This window comes from Leptonotus elevatus, chromosome 15 (assembly GCF_054856555.1).
Source record: "Leptonotus elevatus isolate MCC_2025b chromosome 15, RoL_Lele_1.0, whole genome shotgun sequence".
Lineage (NCBI taxonomy): Eukaryota > Metazoa > Chordata > Actinopteri > Syngnathiformes > Syngnathidae > Leptonotus > Leptonotus elevatus.
The window spans coordinates 18,189,016-18,205,498 of record NC_141253.1 but is presented as its reverse complement, the minus strand read 5'-3'; the positions used below and the strand labels follow the sequence as shown (position 1 = coordinate 18,205,498).

Sequence of the window (16,483 nt, the reverse complement as noted above, 5' to 3'; positions counted from 1 at the left end):
AGATGTAAATAAAAGCTAAGGGGTAAAAATAATAATAATAATAAAAACATTCACAAAATTGCTATAAAATTAGGAGTGGTAAATCTGAATGGGAGTAAATGCAAAGGGATTACTGCACGGCACAAGCCACTCTTAACATCTGTTCATGCTTTTTTTTTGTTTACCAATAAGAGACGAAAACATACAAGTAGTACTACAAAATATATCCTCACAAAGATGGGAAAAAAATAAACCAGATTTTTCCCCTACCTTTTGGACCTATAAAGTTGATTTAATGCTTCTTGGCCATAACTGTTACAAATGAATGCAAGCAGTATCACACATAAACCAGGGTGACCCATCATGGTGGTGGTCCTGCAAACATGAAACAACAGCTGTCAGCCACGACCTATGGAACAGATGAAACTGCAAAGGAAAGATTCTGTAACAACTACTTACCTTGCCCACTTTGCTTGAACAGCCAGGAGATGAGGGAAGCGCAGCAGGAGGAGGCATTCACTCTATTGGCATGTTGAGCTGTTGGTTGGGGGCTCCACCAACTAGGCAAGAAGATGCAGTTAGTCTACACATTATTACTCCATATCAAAGTAAAGGCAATGTCAGTCATTAATGATATATATATTGTACTTCCAAGGTAATAAAGATGATCGTGTGGTATGAAATATGTCCAATAGCACATGCAATGTTTATTTTAAGACTGTTGAAGTTTGTTCAAAAGATGGGAGACTCGTTGTGCGCTTATAAATGTTGATGTGATGGGGAGCCTGGGGACTATTACTTTTTATTTTTTATTATTTTTATTAGACTGGTCAACACATTTTGGTTCAAAAATTGCATTGTTTTTTTTCAGAATTGGCTGTAATCATTTAGATAGTCCATATTTTTGCTTTAAAATAGTGCTAATTACGCAAGTTTATGCAACAACTTTGATAAGGCTATATCTGTCTTTTCCATATCCATACAGTAGGGGTGTGAATTGTGTAGTACCTGGCGATTCGATCCGTATCACGATTCATAGGTCCCGATTCGATGCCGATTAATCCCAATACAAATCTATAAATTGATTATTACGATTTTTTTTAACTCAAATTTAGAAAATACTAATGAGTAAACTTGTACATGTACACTGTAAGATTTGTATGAAAATGCATTTATCTGAAACTTCAGGCTTATGACTGAGCCACTGCATTTAACAAAAAGGTTTCGGTCTCTTTCATGTTTGAACAGCACTGAAATAAAATATTAAGGCTTAATGTTCCATTAATATAACATTCTTCCATACTTAAAGTGTGAACTCTAACCCTAAGTAAGACGTTTTGTTGAATAGTTCCATTAAAAATTGATGTTTAAACATCGATTTGGCCGCATATGGAATTGATTCGAGAATTGCGCACTGTAATATATTGCCGAATCGATTTTTTTTCAACACCCATAACCATACAGTATTTGCTCATTCCTATGCTACATCGTAAAAGACGGCAATCGTTATTGTAGAGCGTTTCTGTATGCAAATCAAGCAAAAATTCAGATAATTAGGCAACATTAGCAGTAAACAAATTGCTGGTGTCGTGGTTAAACCAAAGTCACAATTTGGCTTCTTCTTTTTTTTTATCGATACTTTTGGCCAGTCCACACGTGAGGGTGTAATTTTTTTTACAAAAAAAATAACCAATAAAAAGTGTTGAAAATGAATTGTTCTCTTTGAATATGCAATAATAATGGTTGAACAAACATGCCATTTTGGGGGTCTCCTGAAAAGTGACAATTTTGGAGGTAAGAGGTTTTGACAATGAAAGTACATTTCGTAGACTTGTCAAAAGCACATAAGTTATCAACTAATTATCCAAAAAATGTATATCTTAAAAACAACAGCAAATTCAAAGATACGTCATTTTGACTCAGCAGCCCAGAATTACCCAGAAACCATTAAAATATCTTTGACACAGAAAAACAAATCTGTTGGTTAGTGTCACTAAACAATATTTTCTCCCTGTATAACTGACTTGGATATACACAATGCACCTATGCCTACCCCAGTACTATGGGGGATCCTCCATTACAATTATATTTGAATTCAAATTTTATACACTTATTATAGTAACCAATTTTGTGTTGCCATATATGGAAAGCACTGTTTTTCCCCAATTAATTGGTCAAAGTCCAACATGACTACAAACACTTATGGGTCTGTTCATGAAGCGTGCCAAGTTCACATGCCATGAGTGAAGTTTATTGCACATAACGAATCACGTTTCATAAATGACTCCCTGAATTACTCGGCACACAACAGTGCTGTTGGCCGGTGGTGGCGGTGCTGGTGATCTGCATGGTGTGGGTTTTCTTCTAGTTTGCTGTGTCCTTGAGATGAGTGAATTCACTGGGTTCCTTGCCTTTGTGTTTGTAGTTTTTTTTTTCGTTAGCCCCAGCCCGCTAAATGCACTTGGTCTCAGACCTGACGTTGGTTATTTTACTTTTCTTATTAACTAAATTGTTAATCAAATAAATGTCTCTGAGGCATTGAAACACGTCTCCTTGCCATTTCCAGCAACAAAGCCTTTCATTCAAAATGATCAAATCTACTCTGTTTCATGTCTGTCCTGCCACAATTTTGGCGTTGTCGGCAGGATCTATTGCTGTGAGATAATAAGGGCGGAGACGTGTTTCATAGTTTTTGGGGGGTTTAGACAAAACAGCAGCGGTTCTCGAATTTAAATCTGTTATTATGGAGGAGGAATTGCTACTCAGGACAACTGCACCTAAAGTTCAGAATCAGATTGAAAACTTAGATCTGTCTTTGTTGCCCTTAGCTGAGCAGGGTCAGGTGCGAGCCCTTCTTAACACCTATAGATGGGTCTTCTCTGCTCGTGAAGGAGAGTGTACCAATCTAATAACCCATGACAGCTGTTAAAGAGCATTTTAAGAGAGAATTTTGTTTGTACACTAGCCCAGTAAAATTGGTTATGATAAAATCCATGAACTATCCGACATACAATGTATGCGGATTTTGAATCAAACACAGATTATGCCAATGACAACAATAATCAGCAATGTAAATATCAGTATGACTCACTCCGTGACTCATCCCTAACAACAGTCAGGTGGAAGTAACGGGGAGGAGGCACAGTAATGTTCTGACATCACAGCCAAATGGGAGAAGACTGGAGGAAACTATGGAAACAAGGCTGAGTCCGATCATGGAACACAGCACGTAGTCCACGACCACGAATAAACACAAAGACAATCCACATACCTACCGATGACACAAGCGAACTTTCACGCCTGCATCTCGATGTGGTTTCATTTACTGCTAAAGTGGTCCACAGACAATCAAACCTGTAGCTACAACCTGAAGCTGGAATTGGTTGCAAAATAAACAGATTACATTAAACGCGATACTAATGTATGAAATACAAAACACTTTGTTTGGTTTTATTTCAGCTTGTTCATCAATGGCAATGTATTAATTGTGTGCCATTTCTGAGACGTCACGCCTCAAATAAACAGGAACTGACTGTATGCTACAAAATAGCCGCCTTATCCCCTCGAGTGAGCGTATGAATTGATACGAGCAATCAATGCCATCTCCGAATCCATTATGAATCATATCATAAACGCCATGTAAGTGCAAGCATTTATGGCATTTGACAAAAAATAGCTTTTGACAGTTTAAAAAATGCCATAGCAGCCAATTAATTTGCATGGAAGATATGCATCAATTGTTGGCTTCGTAAGAATGCTTCTATGCTTGGACAGACGACAGTTGTTCTACTAAGGTTTTGTAAATTTCGAATGGTTGCTTACCTGTACGCCGTAGATATCCTCCTATCGACTATATTATGACGGCAACTTTCGTCATGACATCGGTTTTATCTTGTCAGTAGCATACACAAATCCGTCCGGTTTCCTTATGTTTCAAAATAAAATCATAATTCGCAACCGTCTTTTTCTCTGCGTTGGATTCAATTCCAGTTACTAATTGTTATTAATAATGCATTAAGATTGCTGGATGCTCTCGGGGCTGCATAAAATATGCGGCCGCAGTGTAATGCTAAACAGATGTTTTCTTGCTAACCTGGCGTTTTGATTTATTAAGAATTTAAAATTATAACCAAAGGTAGAATGCCGTGACAATTCTTTAAAAAAACAACAACAACAAATAAGAAGAACAAGAACAACAACAATATACTTTTTAAAAACCACTTACGAAAGACAAAGCCATAGTAATGCTTTTCATGTGAATATTTTACAGGAAATGGTGGTATGTTTCCGGTTTTGTTGTCAGTGAAATGCAAGCTTTCTCTTACGCTTCTGGTAATGTAACGAACAGGTTGTAAATGGTTTATGTGTATTGTGACTTGACTACCATGTGATCCGACGGGATTGTAAGTAAAACAAAAATTTACGTCGGTTACCTATATTAAACGGTGCTTTCCTATTTTTCAAGAAGACAGTCTGGGTTTGCAAGTTACACTCCTGTTACGGTTAGCTGAATATCTTAATATACACCACATACAGATCCCCACTATGTTGTATTTAAGTATGTGATTGTGTTGGTTATTCCGTACTCCCGTTTTTCTCCTTTTTTGTTGTCAAAAAAGTGAGGCACTAAAACGTGGATATGACGAATCTTTTCAACATATGTGTTTATTAAAAAAAAACAGTTGATACAAATTGATACATTAAAAAGCAACAGAAAATAGTCATAGTCTGTTTTACTATCAACTAGAAGTTGTAACTGTTGAGATTTTGCAATGTTTTGATGACTGCAGATACTGCTATGTAATTGTCTTGTCTGTGTTAAGGTTGCTGTGCAACATGGGTCGTCGAAGCAGTACTTCATTCTACCAGAGTACTCCAGTGGTGGCGATCTGCCTTGCAACGTTACTCCTCATCAACATCTTGATCTACCTGTATTTGGAGTCTGTGTATCAGTCAGATGGACAACCAGTCATCACCCATACCGGCTGTGTGGCTCAACACTTTAAAATGCCGACAATGAAGAACTGCACCCCCTGGCTTCAATGTCCTCTGATAAAAGAGGAAGTGCGCAAGCTGAAGCTCATCGGCCAGGGGGCAGTGAAAAAGGTACATTAGTTGTGACCTCTCAAAATCTACCACCAGAGTGTAAACTGCACCGACACTTAACAAAACGCATAATCAAACTCACATTTCATGTGTCATCTGTTAAACACAAACAGAATCTTAAAATTCTGTTATATATTAGGGGTCCATCCATCACTACCGCTTATCCGGGGTGGGGTTTAGCAGGGAAGCCCAGACTTCCCTCTCCCCAGCCACTTCAGCCAGCTCCTCCGACGGGATCCCAAGGTGTTCGCAGGCCAGCCGAGAGACGTAGTCTCTCCAGCGTGTCCTGGGTCGTCCCCGGGGCCTCCTGCCGGTGGGACATGCCCGGAACACCTCCACAGGGAGGCGTCCAGGAGGCTTCCGAACCAGAAGCCCAAGCCACCTCAACTGGTTCCTCTCAACGCGGAGGAGTAGCGGCTCGACACTGAGTCCCTCCCGGATGACCGAGCTTCTCACCCTATCTCTAAGGGAGAACCCGAGATACCCTGCGGAGGAAAACTCATTTCGGCCGCTTGTATCCGGGATCTTGTTCTTTCGGTCACGACCCACAGCTCGTGACCATAGGTGAGGGTAGGAACGTAGATCGACCGGTAAATCAAGATCTTTGCTTTTCGTCTCAGCTCCTTCTTTACCACAACGGACCGATACAGAGTCCGCATCACTGCAGATGCTGCACCGATCCGCCTGTCGATCTCGCGCTCCAACCTACCCTCACTCGTGAACAAGACCCCAAGATACTTGAACTTCTCCACTTGGGGAAGGATCTCATCCCCAACCCGGAGAGGGCACTCCACCCTTTTCCGACTGAGGACCATGGTCTCGGATTTGGAGGTGCTGATTTTCATCCCAACCGCTTCACACTCGGCCGCGAACCGCTCCAGTGAGAGTTGGAGATCACGGCTTGAAGAGGCCAACAGCACCACATCATCTGCAAAAAGCAAAGATGCAATGTTGAGGCCACCAAACTGGACCCCCTCAACGCCTCGGCTTTGCCTAGAAATTCTGTCCTAAAAGTTATGAACAGAATCGGTGACAAAGGGCAACCGGCAATGCGGACAAAACTCTGACATCGGTCGTACAGGGACCGAATAGCCCGTATCAGGGGCCTCGGTACCCCGTACTCCCGAAGCACCCCCCCACAGGACTCCCCGAGGGACACGGTCAAACGCCTTCTCCAAGTCCACAAAGCACATGTGGACTGGTTGGGTGAACTCCCATGCACCCTCGAGGACCCTGCCGAGGGTGTAGAGCTGGTCCACTGTTCCACGACCGGGACGAAAACCACACTGCTCCTCCTGAATCCGAGATTCGACTTCCCGACGGACCCTCCTCTCCAGCACCCCTGAATAGACCTTACCTGGGAGGCTGAGGAGTGTGATCCCTCTATAGTTAGAACACACCCTGGGGGACCACCACCCCGGTCTGCCAATCCAGAGGCACTGTATATTAGGGGTATAAAAAAAAATCTACAGCTAATCGATTATCAAATTCATTGACAGCAATTTTATTAATTGAGTAATCGTTTGAGCCATTGTTTAACTTAAAATTGTCCAAATCCTCTGATTTCAGTCTCTCAACCGTAATTATTTAACACCATAACAAACATATTTAAGGATAGGTTTACACTCCAAGTACAGCATATGGTATGTGCTCATATCTGGGAAAGTAAAAATGTTAACAGTCATGTACATGTTAATCGCTTACACACGTTTTTTTCACCCCATAGGTCTACTTGGCAGAATGGAAAGGACAAAAGGTAGCTGTGTCCAAACTGTCATCTCTGGATTACTCTCAGGATTTTCTCCACGGATTGTCAATGCTAAAGGCACTGCAAGGTCCCCTGGTGGCACAGTTGGTGGGATTTTGCCTTGAAGACCATACCTTGGTCACAGAGTACCAGCCATTGGGCTCACTTATCAATTTGAACGCAGTTCTGGCACAGGAGCAGCAAAAACATCGCAACACTTGGCAGACGCGGCTGTTGTTGGCGATAGACTACGTTTCCATTCTCCATTACCTCCACAACAGCCCAGCTGGTAAGAGGGTGATGTGTGATTCCAACACCCTGGAGAAAACTCTGTCGCAGTTTCTGCTCACAAATGACTTTCACCTGGTGGTGAATGACCTGGATGCGCTGCCTGAGGTGGACTCATCCAGGGGCTTGCTGGTGAAATGCGGCCACAGGGAGCTCAGCGGTCACTTTGTGGCGCCTGAGCAGCTGTGGCCATTCAATTACATAGGGAAGTCATTTTCAGATGATCTCATGCATGGGTATGATGAAATGACAGATATCTGGAAGATCCCGGATGTTGTACAGTTTGTGATAGGAAGAGTGGATGAAGGAGATTTGATCCTCTTTCATCTTTTTCAAATTCATAAGGAATGTAAGGCAGAAGACCCTAAACTCCGCCCATCAGCCCTGAATGTGTTGACGGTTTACAAGGCAGTTTATAGCAACATGATCAGAGACAACGTTGAGTTCAGAGAAATGCTTTAATATCTCATTTTAAAAGTAGGCTTACATGTATTAACAACCTTTAACGGTTACAATATTCAGTACGTTTTACTTGTTTTTATTTGGTTGGATATTTTTGTTGGGGGGCAGCACGGTGGGAGCACTGATTAACATGTCAATATCACAGGTCTGAGGTGCAGGGTTCAGTTCCAGCTCCGGCCTCCCTGTGTGGAGACTGCATGTTCTCTCCGTGCCTGCATGGGAGTTTACTTCCTCCCACATTCCAAAAACATGCATGGTAGGCTAATTAACCACTTCAAAATGTCCATAAGTGTGATTGTGTGTGTGAATGGTTGTTCATCTGTGTGCCCTGCGATTGGCTGGCAATCAGTTCAGGGTGTACCCCGCCTACTGCTCATTGACAGCAGGGATAGGCTCCGGCATGCCCAAAACACTAGTGAGGATAAGCGGTTTGGAAAATGGATGGATGGAGTTTTGTTGGGAAATACGTTTAATAAAAGTAGGTTATGTAATGTGAAAACTAAAGCCCCGTCTACACGAAAGAGTGTTTCAGTGTAGCCACACAAGTTTTTTGCTGTTCGGGCATTACGACCACATGGATGCGCCGTTGTGGAGCCTGAAAGCGATCACTTTCATAACCGGGATCCAGAGAGTGGGTAGATCTCGAAATGCCGCCCCTTGTGTTTCAGTGTGGACAGCACATACGCATACCTTTGTGGAATAATGAATAGTTGTTGCAGTTTGATGACGCATCATCCCAGTATTGTTTGATAAATAAAGTTGTTTTAAAAAATTGTAATAACCACCAAAATATTGAACATCAATGAATGGGGTTTTGTGCGTTTGTAATGGTGACCAGTGAGAAGCAACGTTCAAAAATTTGGAACGTTTGGATCTTATACCATCAAGTAAGTTGTGTAAGTGGCTTGCAAATATATGTATGTCTTCCAGCATCGTCAGTGCTATGTATACAATATTTTCAATAGTGAGTGTGAAAAGGAGCTGCCTAAAACCTGTTGTGGAGATTTATTTTTGTTTTTTAACTTTTTCCGTACTCCCGTTAGCTAGGCACACACCTACTAATATTTAATTTTATTCGGGGGGTAGGCAACTGGCAATTTGAATTAACGCAAACATTCCTCTTTAAATAATACATTGATCAGTATCATATTAAATAATTTCACTATTATTGCTGAAACAGTGAATGTTTTACTCCAAAACATGTCCCTCGTTCACGAAGCTCCAAATCTATTTCGGCACAGTGTGCCCTGGATTGGCTGACACGCCTACTGCCCGCAGGCAGCTGGGATAGGCTCCAGAACCCCCGCGACCCTTGTGAGGAATAAGCGGTCAAGAAAATAGATGGATGGATGAAGCAAAGCCTTCATGCTTTACCCGCCAATAACGAGAACTGCGCAATGACCCGAAGCAGAAGCTCTACCTCACCATGCTTCGAAATAAAACTTTGCAATCAAGCAAAAAAAAAAGAAAAGGATACTATTGTGTTTGTCTTGTCTTGTTCTCACAAATGTCAATCTACACTTCAAATGCCAGGTTAAAATGTATTTTGTTTGCAGACTACACCAATTTATTTTATGCCGGGAAAATATATACAGTATATAATGTATTACAAGTAATAGAGAAAGAGTTTGAGAATATTATGAAGTGGTTCAATGCCAACAGACTGTCTTATAAATATTAATAAAAAACAGATTTATAATTTTCAGTTGTAGAAAAGGAGATGCTGAAGCCACACTGACTGTTCAAGGTATAGAAATAGAAAGGACTAATGAAATAAAATTTCTAGGTATTATTATTGATGAACCTTTAACATGGAAAACTCATATAGAACATGTCAAATCTAAGGTATCCCAAACCTTAGCAATTTTACACAAGGTAAAAGAATCATTGAACACAAATGCTTTTGTTATTGTTTTATAATTCATTGATTGTTCCATACCTGACCTATTGCATTGAAGTGTAGGGATGTGCTGGCAAAACCTACACCAAACCTATCTTTCTTCTACAGAAACTTGCTATTTGTGTCGTTTTTGGGTGTGGATACAGAGACCACACTAATCCATTATTTATACAAGTAAAAACTTTAAAAATTTAATGAATGCGTTTAACTGCCTTGAAATAATGTATAAAGCCCATCATGAAATGTTACCAATTAACAGGCAAATAAAAAAAATGTTTTAAGGGAAAGTGAGTGTAAATTAAGAGGAATAGACATTTTTTCCAAACCTAAATATAGAACAAAACAAAAAGCACGATGTATTTCAACTCAAGGTGTCAATTTCACAATAATATTGATATGGATATAGTCAACATGGCATATCACATGTTTTTCCAATATCGTGCAAACTGACATCCCTGTGGTCCAACAATGTTTAAACCAACACTTGGCAGAAGGGATATTTGTTTTTTTGTCCAGATGAAGACATATTCATAAAACTATTTGGAAATGCAACCCCACTCCAGTCAAGAACGAGAGAAATGTACAGTGTAGTCGCTGATGTGATGGGTTTCTTAGCGTGTTGTTAGCACATCCGTCGCAAATTGAGGATGAGGATGAGTGGCGAAGATTATCAATAAAGTAGTGGAGGAGAGATGAACATAATTGAAAAGGAAGGAAAGTAGAGGTATCTGATAAAGAGGAGGGGAACAAGTGATGAAGAAGGGCAAGAAAAAGCCCCTTATGTTCTACATCATTTTTATTTTATTTTTTTACATTTCAGTAGTTGTAAATGATTACATTTACAGTATGTTTATTTTCAGATTTATGTTCAGTATATAAGACAAAGAGTAGTTTGTTCATCTATTTCCTCCTACAACTGTTAAAAAAAATTTTTTTTAAATGAAGGATTTGTCAACACTTGTCTGTGTGTTTTAGTTGTTGTTTTTAAATAAAATTGAGTTTATTTTGTACAATTTAGATGGATGCTAGAAATGACTATTTGATCTACACCCCTTTATGTAAAATTTAAGAAAATATTTTTATCATTCTAAAATAAAAAAGAAATTAGTGCATTGGCTCAAGAAAGGTTGGTTAACTGTTTCTGAGTTGTGCATAGAAATTTTGTATGCTTATTTAGTGCTAGCCAATAAAAATATGATTTACTTTTATCTTGATAAAATATACTATTAGTGATTGTTTAATACTAGTACTCACGTTTTGTTGTTGTTGTTATTGTTTTTATTTAATGTCCAACTGATTTAGTTGTGTACATGCAGTTTGTCTAAACCGAATACAGGTACTTCTTTTTTCTTTTTCTTTTTTTTGTCATTTACTGTACAAACCCAAACAAAAGCGAGAATGTGAACACTGTGGTTGATGTTTATTTCTCCCTTTGGCTTTGAATCACATAGTTTGTTTGCCTTGTTAAATAACTGACATTTTACATAGCCAATAATAACGAGGCTTTTCAAACGATGCAACCAATGAAATCATGAGGGGGCGGGATTAATGAGCTAGCTAACGTACGCTAGTTAGTAGGAAGAAGAAGCCGATTCTGGAAGCCATTACGTTGCGCATATCAATTGAGTACTATTTTTGCGTATAGTACGCACAACTACTTCTCCAAACGAGGACTTAATGCAATTATGGTGTCGGTCGCGAAAAAGAGAAAAATGAATTTCTCGGAGAGAGAGGTTGAAATTATTGTGGAAGAAATAGAGAAACAAAAGCACACACTGGTTAACCACTTCAATGCTGGAGTCACCCACATGGCAAAGAACAACGCATGGTTGGAGATCCTCAAAAAGGTGAACGCTGTCACGACCTGTCCGAGAGAGTTGGCTGAGGTCAAGAAAAAGTGGTCCGATATGAAGACGGAGGTCCGAAGGAAAGTGGCCCAGGCGCGGGCTGCGATAGAGGGGACGTCCACCGACTGCACTCCCGTTCCCGTCCTTCTCACTGCCATGCAGCAAAGGATCTGTAACCTCCTGGGGGAAGCTACCATCATCAGTTTACCTGCAGGAGATTCGGATGCTGAGATCACTTTGCCCGTCACACCGAACGCCACCACCACCGTCACACTCACAGAGGGTAAGTTGGCAAATGTTTGCATTCACAAGGGGTAACTTGCAGCCTTATTTCCTGTATACACGTACGGCCCAGAGTGTGAAGATCAGTGATCGATGTGCTGAAATAATTTTATCAACTGGTGTGCTTTGTTTTATCACGACTTAAGTGGGCACGTCAAGAAATGATTTAAATATTGTACCAAATTCCTTTTATTTTACACACGCAAAAACATGGTCTAATGCATTTAGCAGCTTACTATTTGAGATTTTTAATCATAAATTGTACCAGGTTTGAATTTGTTCACGTCTTACTTGGATTTACATTGAAAATAGCTTCATGCTTATCACGTAGGCCTATTTGTAAACTTTTTGTGATACTGAGCGGTTTACACTACAGCTCTATTGTCATCATCTTACTTATAGAAGTGTGAAGTTCACCACCTTTGAACAGATGTGAAAACAACAAAATTGCTGCAAAATGGCATGCAAATTTTAACTTGTAATATTTTTTAATTGTTCATAAAACATGTTTAGTCCCCACTAGCCAAGGTTTTGGGTCATTTGACAAACCACTGCAAACTTGAAATATCACAGCAGTACAGAAAACAATGATAAAGTGTAAATCAGTAAATATCAAATCAATAATTTAATACAGTTAGTTTGTGTTCAATAATAAATTATTGGACATTATAAAAAGCCAACTCTGACTTGTTTGTTATGGCCGCAGTAGACACTTTCATCCAGTAGAAGGCAGTCAAGATGCATGTTCCATCAAACCCTAATATATTGTTTGCCTTGGAACACGGATTATAATATATTGCAGTTGGTTGGTGGACTAAAAGTGCAAACTACAGTATTGTGTAGTGTTACAACCAGTTATGCCTGGATCTATCCATAACACTATTCATATTCAATAATAATGTACTCATAGAAAGCAGTGACAGCTGGTCAACAGAGGGCGCTAGAGGGTCACCCCACCATTCACAGTGTTCATTACATTGCCTATAATAAAGGAATAGTACAATTTAAATTATTTAATTTTTTTAATATATGTACCGCTATATCTGGCTATGAATATTCATTGTCAGGGTATTGAATCCATAGCAACTGGACTCTTCCGGTTGTCTTAGAAGACATTCCATTCCGCCTCTCATCTGAGCACGCTTCATCAGTTCATGCGGCAAGAGACTGTGCTTTTTTATATGTGGATGGCAAAATCATTCAGTCGCTTTGGAATAGATGAAAGGATAACCTCCATATACAGTATATAAACAATAATATTATATGTGTGTATCTTTATGATATTCAAAGATTGATACAAAGACTGTTTGTTGGTAATGAAGTCATATCTTTGTAGCTTAAACAATTTTAAGGCAAATTAAGTTAATTTTATGCATTGCTTTACATTTTTAATTATTTTACTTTTTAAAGAGTCATTGCTCCATGATCGTTTGTTTACTCTCTGTCTCTTTGTATTTTAGCTCTTCCAGCAGTTTCTGCAACAGTTTGTGATGAAGCAAAAACACTGAATGGTAAGTTGTTGTTTTTGCCACTATAATCTGCATCCCTGATTCACTTGTCAGATAAAAACCCTGAGGATTTTAAGGAGTGTATCTATTTTATAGGACCATTTTCTCAAAGTTACACTTTTCATTGATAATAAAAACTATTATTCAATGTTTTTGCAGTACACGATAGCGCTGAACAATTTTGAAAAACATAGATATAGGTTTTTTTTCCCTCAATGTTGCAATTGTGATTTATTATTTTTCAAGGTCGTCCACCCATGTATTTTTTAACAAACATAAGCTATATATAAATAATAAATGTTTTGGTCTTCTTATTGGTTAAGTTAAAATAAAGTCACTGCGTCAACTTAACAAAATTCTACCAAACAATTGTGACAGAAACATAAGTCAGTAAGTCATAACTTCAGTCAGATTACAATATTAATGCAAACAAATCTGTGGCTTTATCACATCAACTGCACATCTAGACACTAAATAACAAATAAAATATACACATGCATAGAAAAAGAAAATGAAGCCTACTGACCAACTGAAGGGAAACAGTTTTTTTTCTCCATCCTTTGAATTCTGAAAATTGCAATCTACTACATTGCAATGTCTATTTGAATTTGATTATGTGGAGGGTCTCATGACTAAGTTTGCCATTGGCCCCCAAATGATTTAACACTTGACAAAGGGTTTTCAAAATCCAGATTTGTCCGGCAGTTCACATTTGGAAACAAATTATATTCCTCTTAATTTTTTCCTGTATCACTTGACAAAGATGATAGTTTTGACAGGGACAGAGGCGGGTGCACCTGATTTTCAAAATAAACTTCTTTCAAACGGTTTCTGATGATCAGCAAAACATTTTTTGTTCAGTTGCACTATGCTTACCTCGAATTAAGGAGCCGAGCCTGAGCTTGTTGTTAGCAGCCATGGCTAGTTAGAATTAATTAGGATTGCAAAATGGAAATATACATTTTATAGTGGTCTAGTTTTCACATTTTGCTGCTGTGGAAAAAACCCCACAACCCCAAAACAAGGGTGGGTAAAGGCGAAAGCTGAGTAGAAGACGACCATCATTTTTTGTTTGTTTTTTCCAGCTGAAGCAGCTTACCATGCATTAGAGGACGGAGGCGTAGTGGAGTACTGCACCACAACCGTAACTGATTCAGCTCCCGCTGTGGTGGCAACCGTGGAGGCTCCAGTGGAGGTGTTGGCATCATCCTCAGCTTCCTCACCACCTCCACCTCTGGGTCACGCTAAACCCCAAGAGTTGAAGAGCCGCATCGCCCTCAACTCGGCTCGACTTCTGCAGGAGCAGAGAGTCACCAACGTCCACATCCGACAGATTGCCCAGCATCTGGAAGGTCAGAACCAGTTGCTGCAGATGATGCGTCACTCCCAGGAGGCCCAGGCGTTTGCGCAGGAGCGACAAGCCCAAGCCTTGGAAGGTACTCAGGCGGCACTGCTGGCACTGGTGCAGATGCTCAGGCCGACTCTCAAAGAATTGCGCAAATTCCTGCAGAGTGGGTCTGAGGTCACAAACTTGCACAGCTCAGCAGCAGGAGTGACACCTGATGGGGCGTTAATAGAGGAACAGAGCAGGCCTGCGACACCGCCACCTGCTCCCCATCACAAAGAGGAGACACAATAGACTCTTTAATTTGCTTGGCACCACCACCTGCCTCTCGTGTACATTCTTCTGAGGAATCCCCGCACAGAAACGTCAACAAGCCTTTAAAAACATTTTATAGGTTGCCTTAGGAAGCGCATGTATATGATTTTAGCTTTAACATCAGTTGACCGTGACTTTGGATATAACTTGACACTTTTATACAGAATACCAATGGTCATCCCTAGCAAAGTATTTTCTTCTTCTTTTTTTTTTATACATGTTCGCTAATCACGAACAAAGAAGTAGTGGAAACACGTGACAACAGTTTTAAATAAAGGAATACAGTTAATCGCTTATAATCAAGAATGTATACACTGTATATGGTCGTCAAGCAGCTCTTGAATTGTTATTTAGTTTTTTTCCTCAATTTGAAAGTAAATTAGATAAAAAGGTTGGAAAGTAAGGCTGAAAATGTCTTAATATGTGCTGTTAAGTGAGTTACATTATGACATAAAATCACTGAAATGGAGTCAAAAACCACCTTTTGAAAACAATGATTTTTGAATCAATTCTTCAAATTGTTGTAGTATTATCTTCTATATTGCAAATCCTCACTAGGGTGAAGGTGTGCTGGAGCCTATGTCAGCTGTTTTGGGGTAAGAGTTGTTAATATAGCGGACAATTTAGAGACTTCAACCGAACAACCATGTATTTTTTGGGCAGGGATGGGCAATAACTGATACCAGGATGCCGATATCAGCCACGGAAACTTGGAAGTAAAAAAAAATGACATCGAGTAAGCCTATTTGCCAGTAGCTGGTGTTACACTGTGGCTGTTTTCATTGGTTAAGCTTCATGTACATCCAAGAGACAAAAAGGTCTTTGTTCAGAATCTGGTCTATCATTGTGTTAAATTAAATTGTGTGTATCATAAGGGGTTAAGTAGTAGTGGTATCAGTAATTGGTATCATTAAGTAGTTGAGTGAATATTCATACTGGTATCAGTCTAGAAAAAAAGTGATATCGAACATCCCTAGTTTTTGGAATGTGGGAGGAAGCTGGCATACTTGGAGAAAACCCACACAAAAAATATGAACTACACAAGAAGGCTAAGGTCAGATTCCAACCCCCAACCTCAAAAAGGAGGCAGATATGTTAACCATTTGTCTACCATGTGCCCTTGTAGTCTTATAATCATCAAATTTAATCTGTTAACCATATTGCTAAATAATACCATATGAATGCTCATGTTTTTATGGCTGTATACATTTGTACATCAGCACATTAAGTTGAACCATTTTCACCTAAAAATATACGGTATTGATATTTATTACTTTTGAGCCCATTACAGTAGTGCTTATGAGGTCACTATAGCTCTATAGATCACTAAACTGCGTAGATAATAGGATTTATATTATTAATCGACTATAATTTACAATTAGTCATTGCAATTTTTTTTATTCCTATCACCTATCTCCTATTAAAAGAGCTCCAGGGAAGAAAATTCAATGGATTTATAATGACTGTCTATTTTACGTGGCTTTTCACTATTCGCAGGGATATGTTTACTTAACCTAGGTGTGTGTAAACTAAAAAGCACAATGCTTAGATAAGAATAATTCAGTAAAAGTTTTTGAAAAGTTTGACAATCAGACAATGTTGACAAAGAAATCCCCATTCACACTCCCTCTTACATAGTCTTATTCAAAAGCAAAATAATGGTTTTAGCGGAGCATTTGTCAAAAGCTGGCATTCTCAGTCTCT

General features: G+C 39.4%; 3 protein-coding genes across 6 annotated transcripts in view; 2 read left to right on the top strand and 1 right to left on the bottom strand.

Moving 5' to 3' along the window:
• pam (peptidylglycine alpha-amidating monooxygenase) overlaps positions 1–3,898 on the bottom strand; it is a 46,653-nt gene extending 42,755 nt beyond the window's left edge. For both annotated transcript variants that reach the window (XM_086097300.1, XM_086097302.1), the window contains exons 1-3: positions 3,802–3,898; positions 439–539; positions 250–354 (exon numbers count right to left, since the gene is read on the bottom strand). In XM_086097300.1, coding sequence (XP_085953426.1) covers positions 250–344 — 95 coding nt within the window. In that variant the 5' untranslated portion in view covers positions 345–354; positions 439–539; positions 3,802–3,898. The remainder of the gene's footprint in view (positions 1–249; positions 355–438; positions 540–3,801) is intronic.
• A 359-nt stretch (positions 3,899–4,257) lies between these two features.
• pomk (protein O-mannose kinase) lies at positions 4,258–10,367 on the top strand. 3 transcript variants are annotated; one of them, XM_086095813.1, is made up of 3 exons: positions 4,258–4,311; positions 4,803–5,085; positions 6,812–10,367. In XM_086095813.1, exons 2-3 carry the CDS (start codon positions 4,816–4,818, stop codon positions 7,580–7,582), a joined length of 1,041 nt encoding a protein of 346 aa, XP_085951939.1. In that variant the 5' UTR covers positions 4,258–4,311; positions 4,803–4,815; the 3' UTR covers positions 7,583–10,367. The 3 variants fall into 3 exon arrangements, with proteins under 3 accessions (XP_085951939.1, XP_085951937.1, XP_085951938.1); XM_086095811.1 differs by having other exon boundaries at positions 4,267–4,382; positions 6,812–10,364; XM_086095812.1 differs by lacking the exon at positions 4,258–4,311 and adding an exon at positions 4,338–4,481.
• A 673-nt stretch (positions 10,368–11,040) lies between these two features.
• On the top strand, positions 11,041–15,259 carry naif1 (nuclear apoptosis inducing factor 1). Its single transcript, XM_086097076.1, has 3 exons — positions 11,041–11,612; positions 13,072–13,122; positions 14,205–15,259. The coding sequence occupies exons 1-3, from the start codon at positions 11,168–11,170 to the stop codon at positions 14,756–14,758; spliced, it is 1,050 nt and encodes a 349-aa protein (XP_085953202.1). The 5' UTR covers positions 11,041–11,167; the 3' UTR covers positions 14,759–15,259.
• The last annotated feature ends 1,224 nt before the right edge of the window (positions 15,260–16,483 follow it).

Coding starts and splice junctions, on each gene's coding strand:
- pomk (XM_086095813.1), top strand. CDS start 4,816: ATGGGTCGTCGAAGCAGTACTTCATTCTACCAGAGTACTCCAGTGGTG. Junction 5,086..6,811: donor GCCAGGGGGCAGTGAAAAAG/GTACATTAGTTG, acceptor TTCACCCCATAG/GTCTACTTGGCAGAATGGAA.
- naif1 (XM_086097076.1), top strand. CDS start 11,168: ATGGTGTCGGTCGCGAAAAAGAGAAAAATGAATTTCTCGGAGAGAGAG. Junction 11,613..13,071: donor CACCGTCACACTCACAGAGG/GTAAGTTGGCAA, acceptor TTTGTATTTTAG/CTCTTCCAGCAGTTTCTGCA. Junction 13,123..14,204: donor TGAAGCAAAAACACTGAATG/GTAAGTTGTTGT, acceptor TGTTTTTTCCAG/CTGAAGCAGCTTACCATGCA.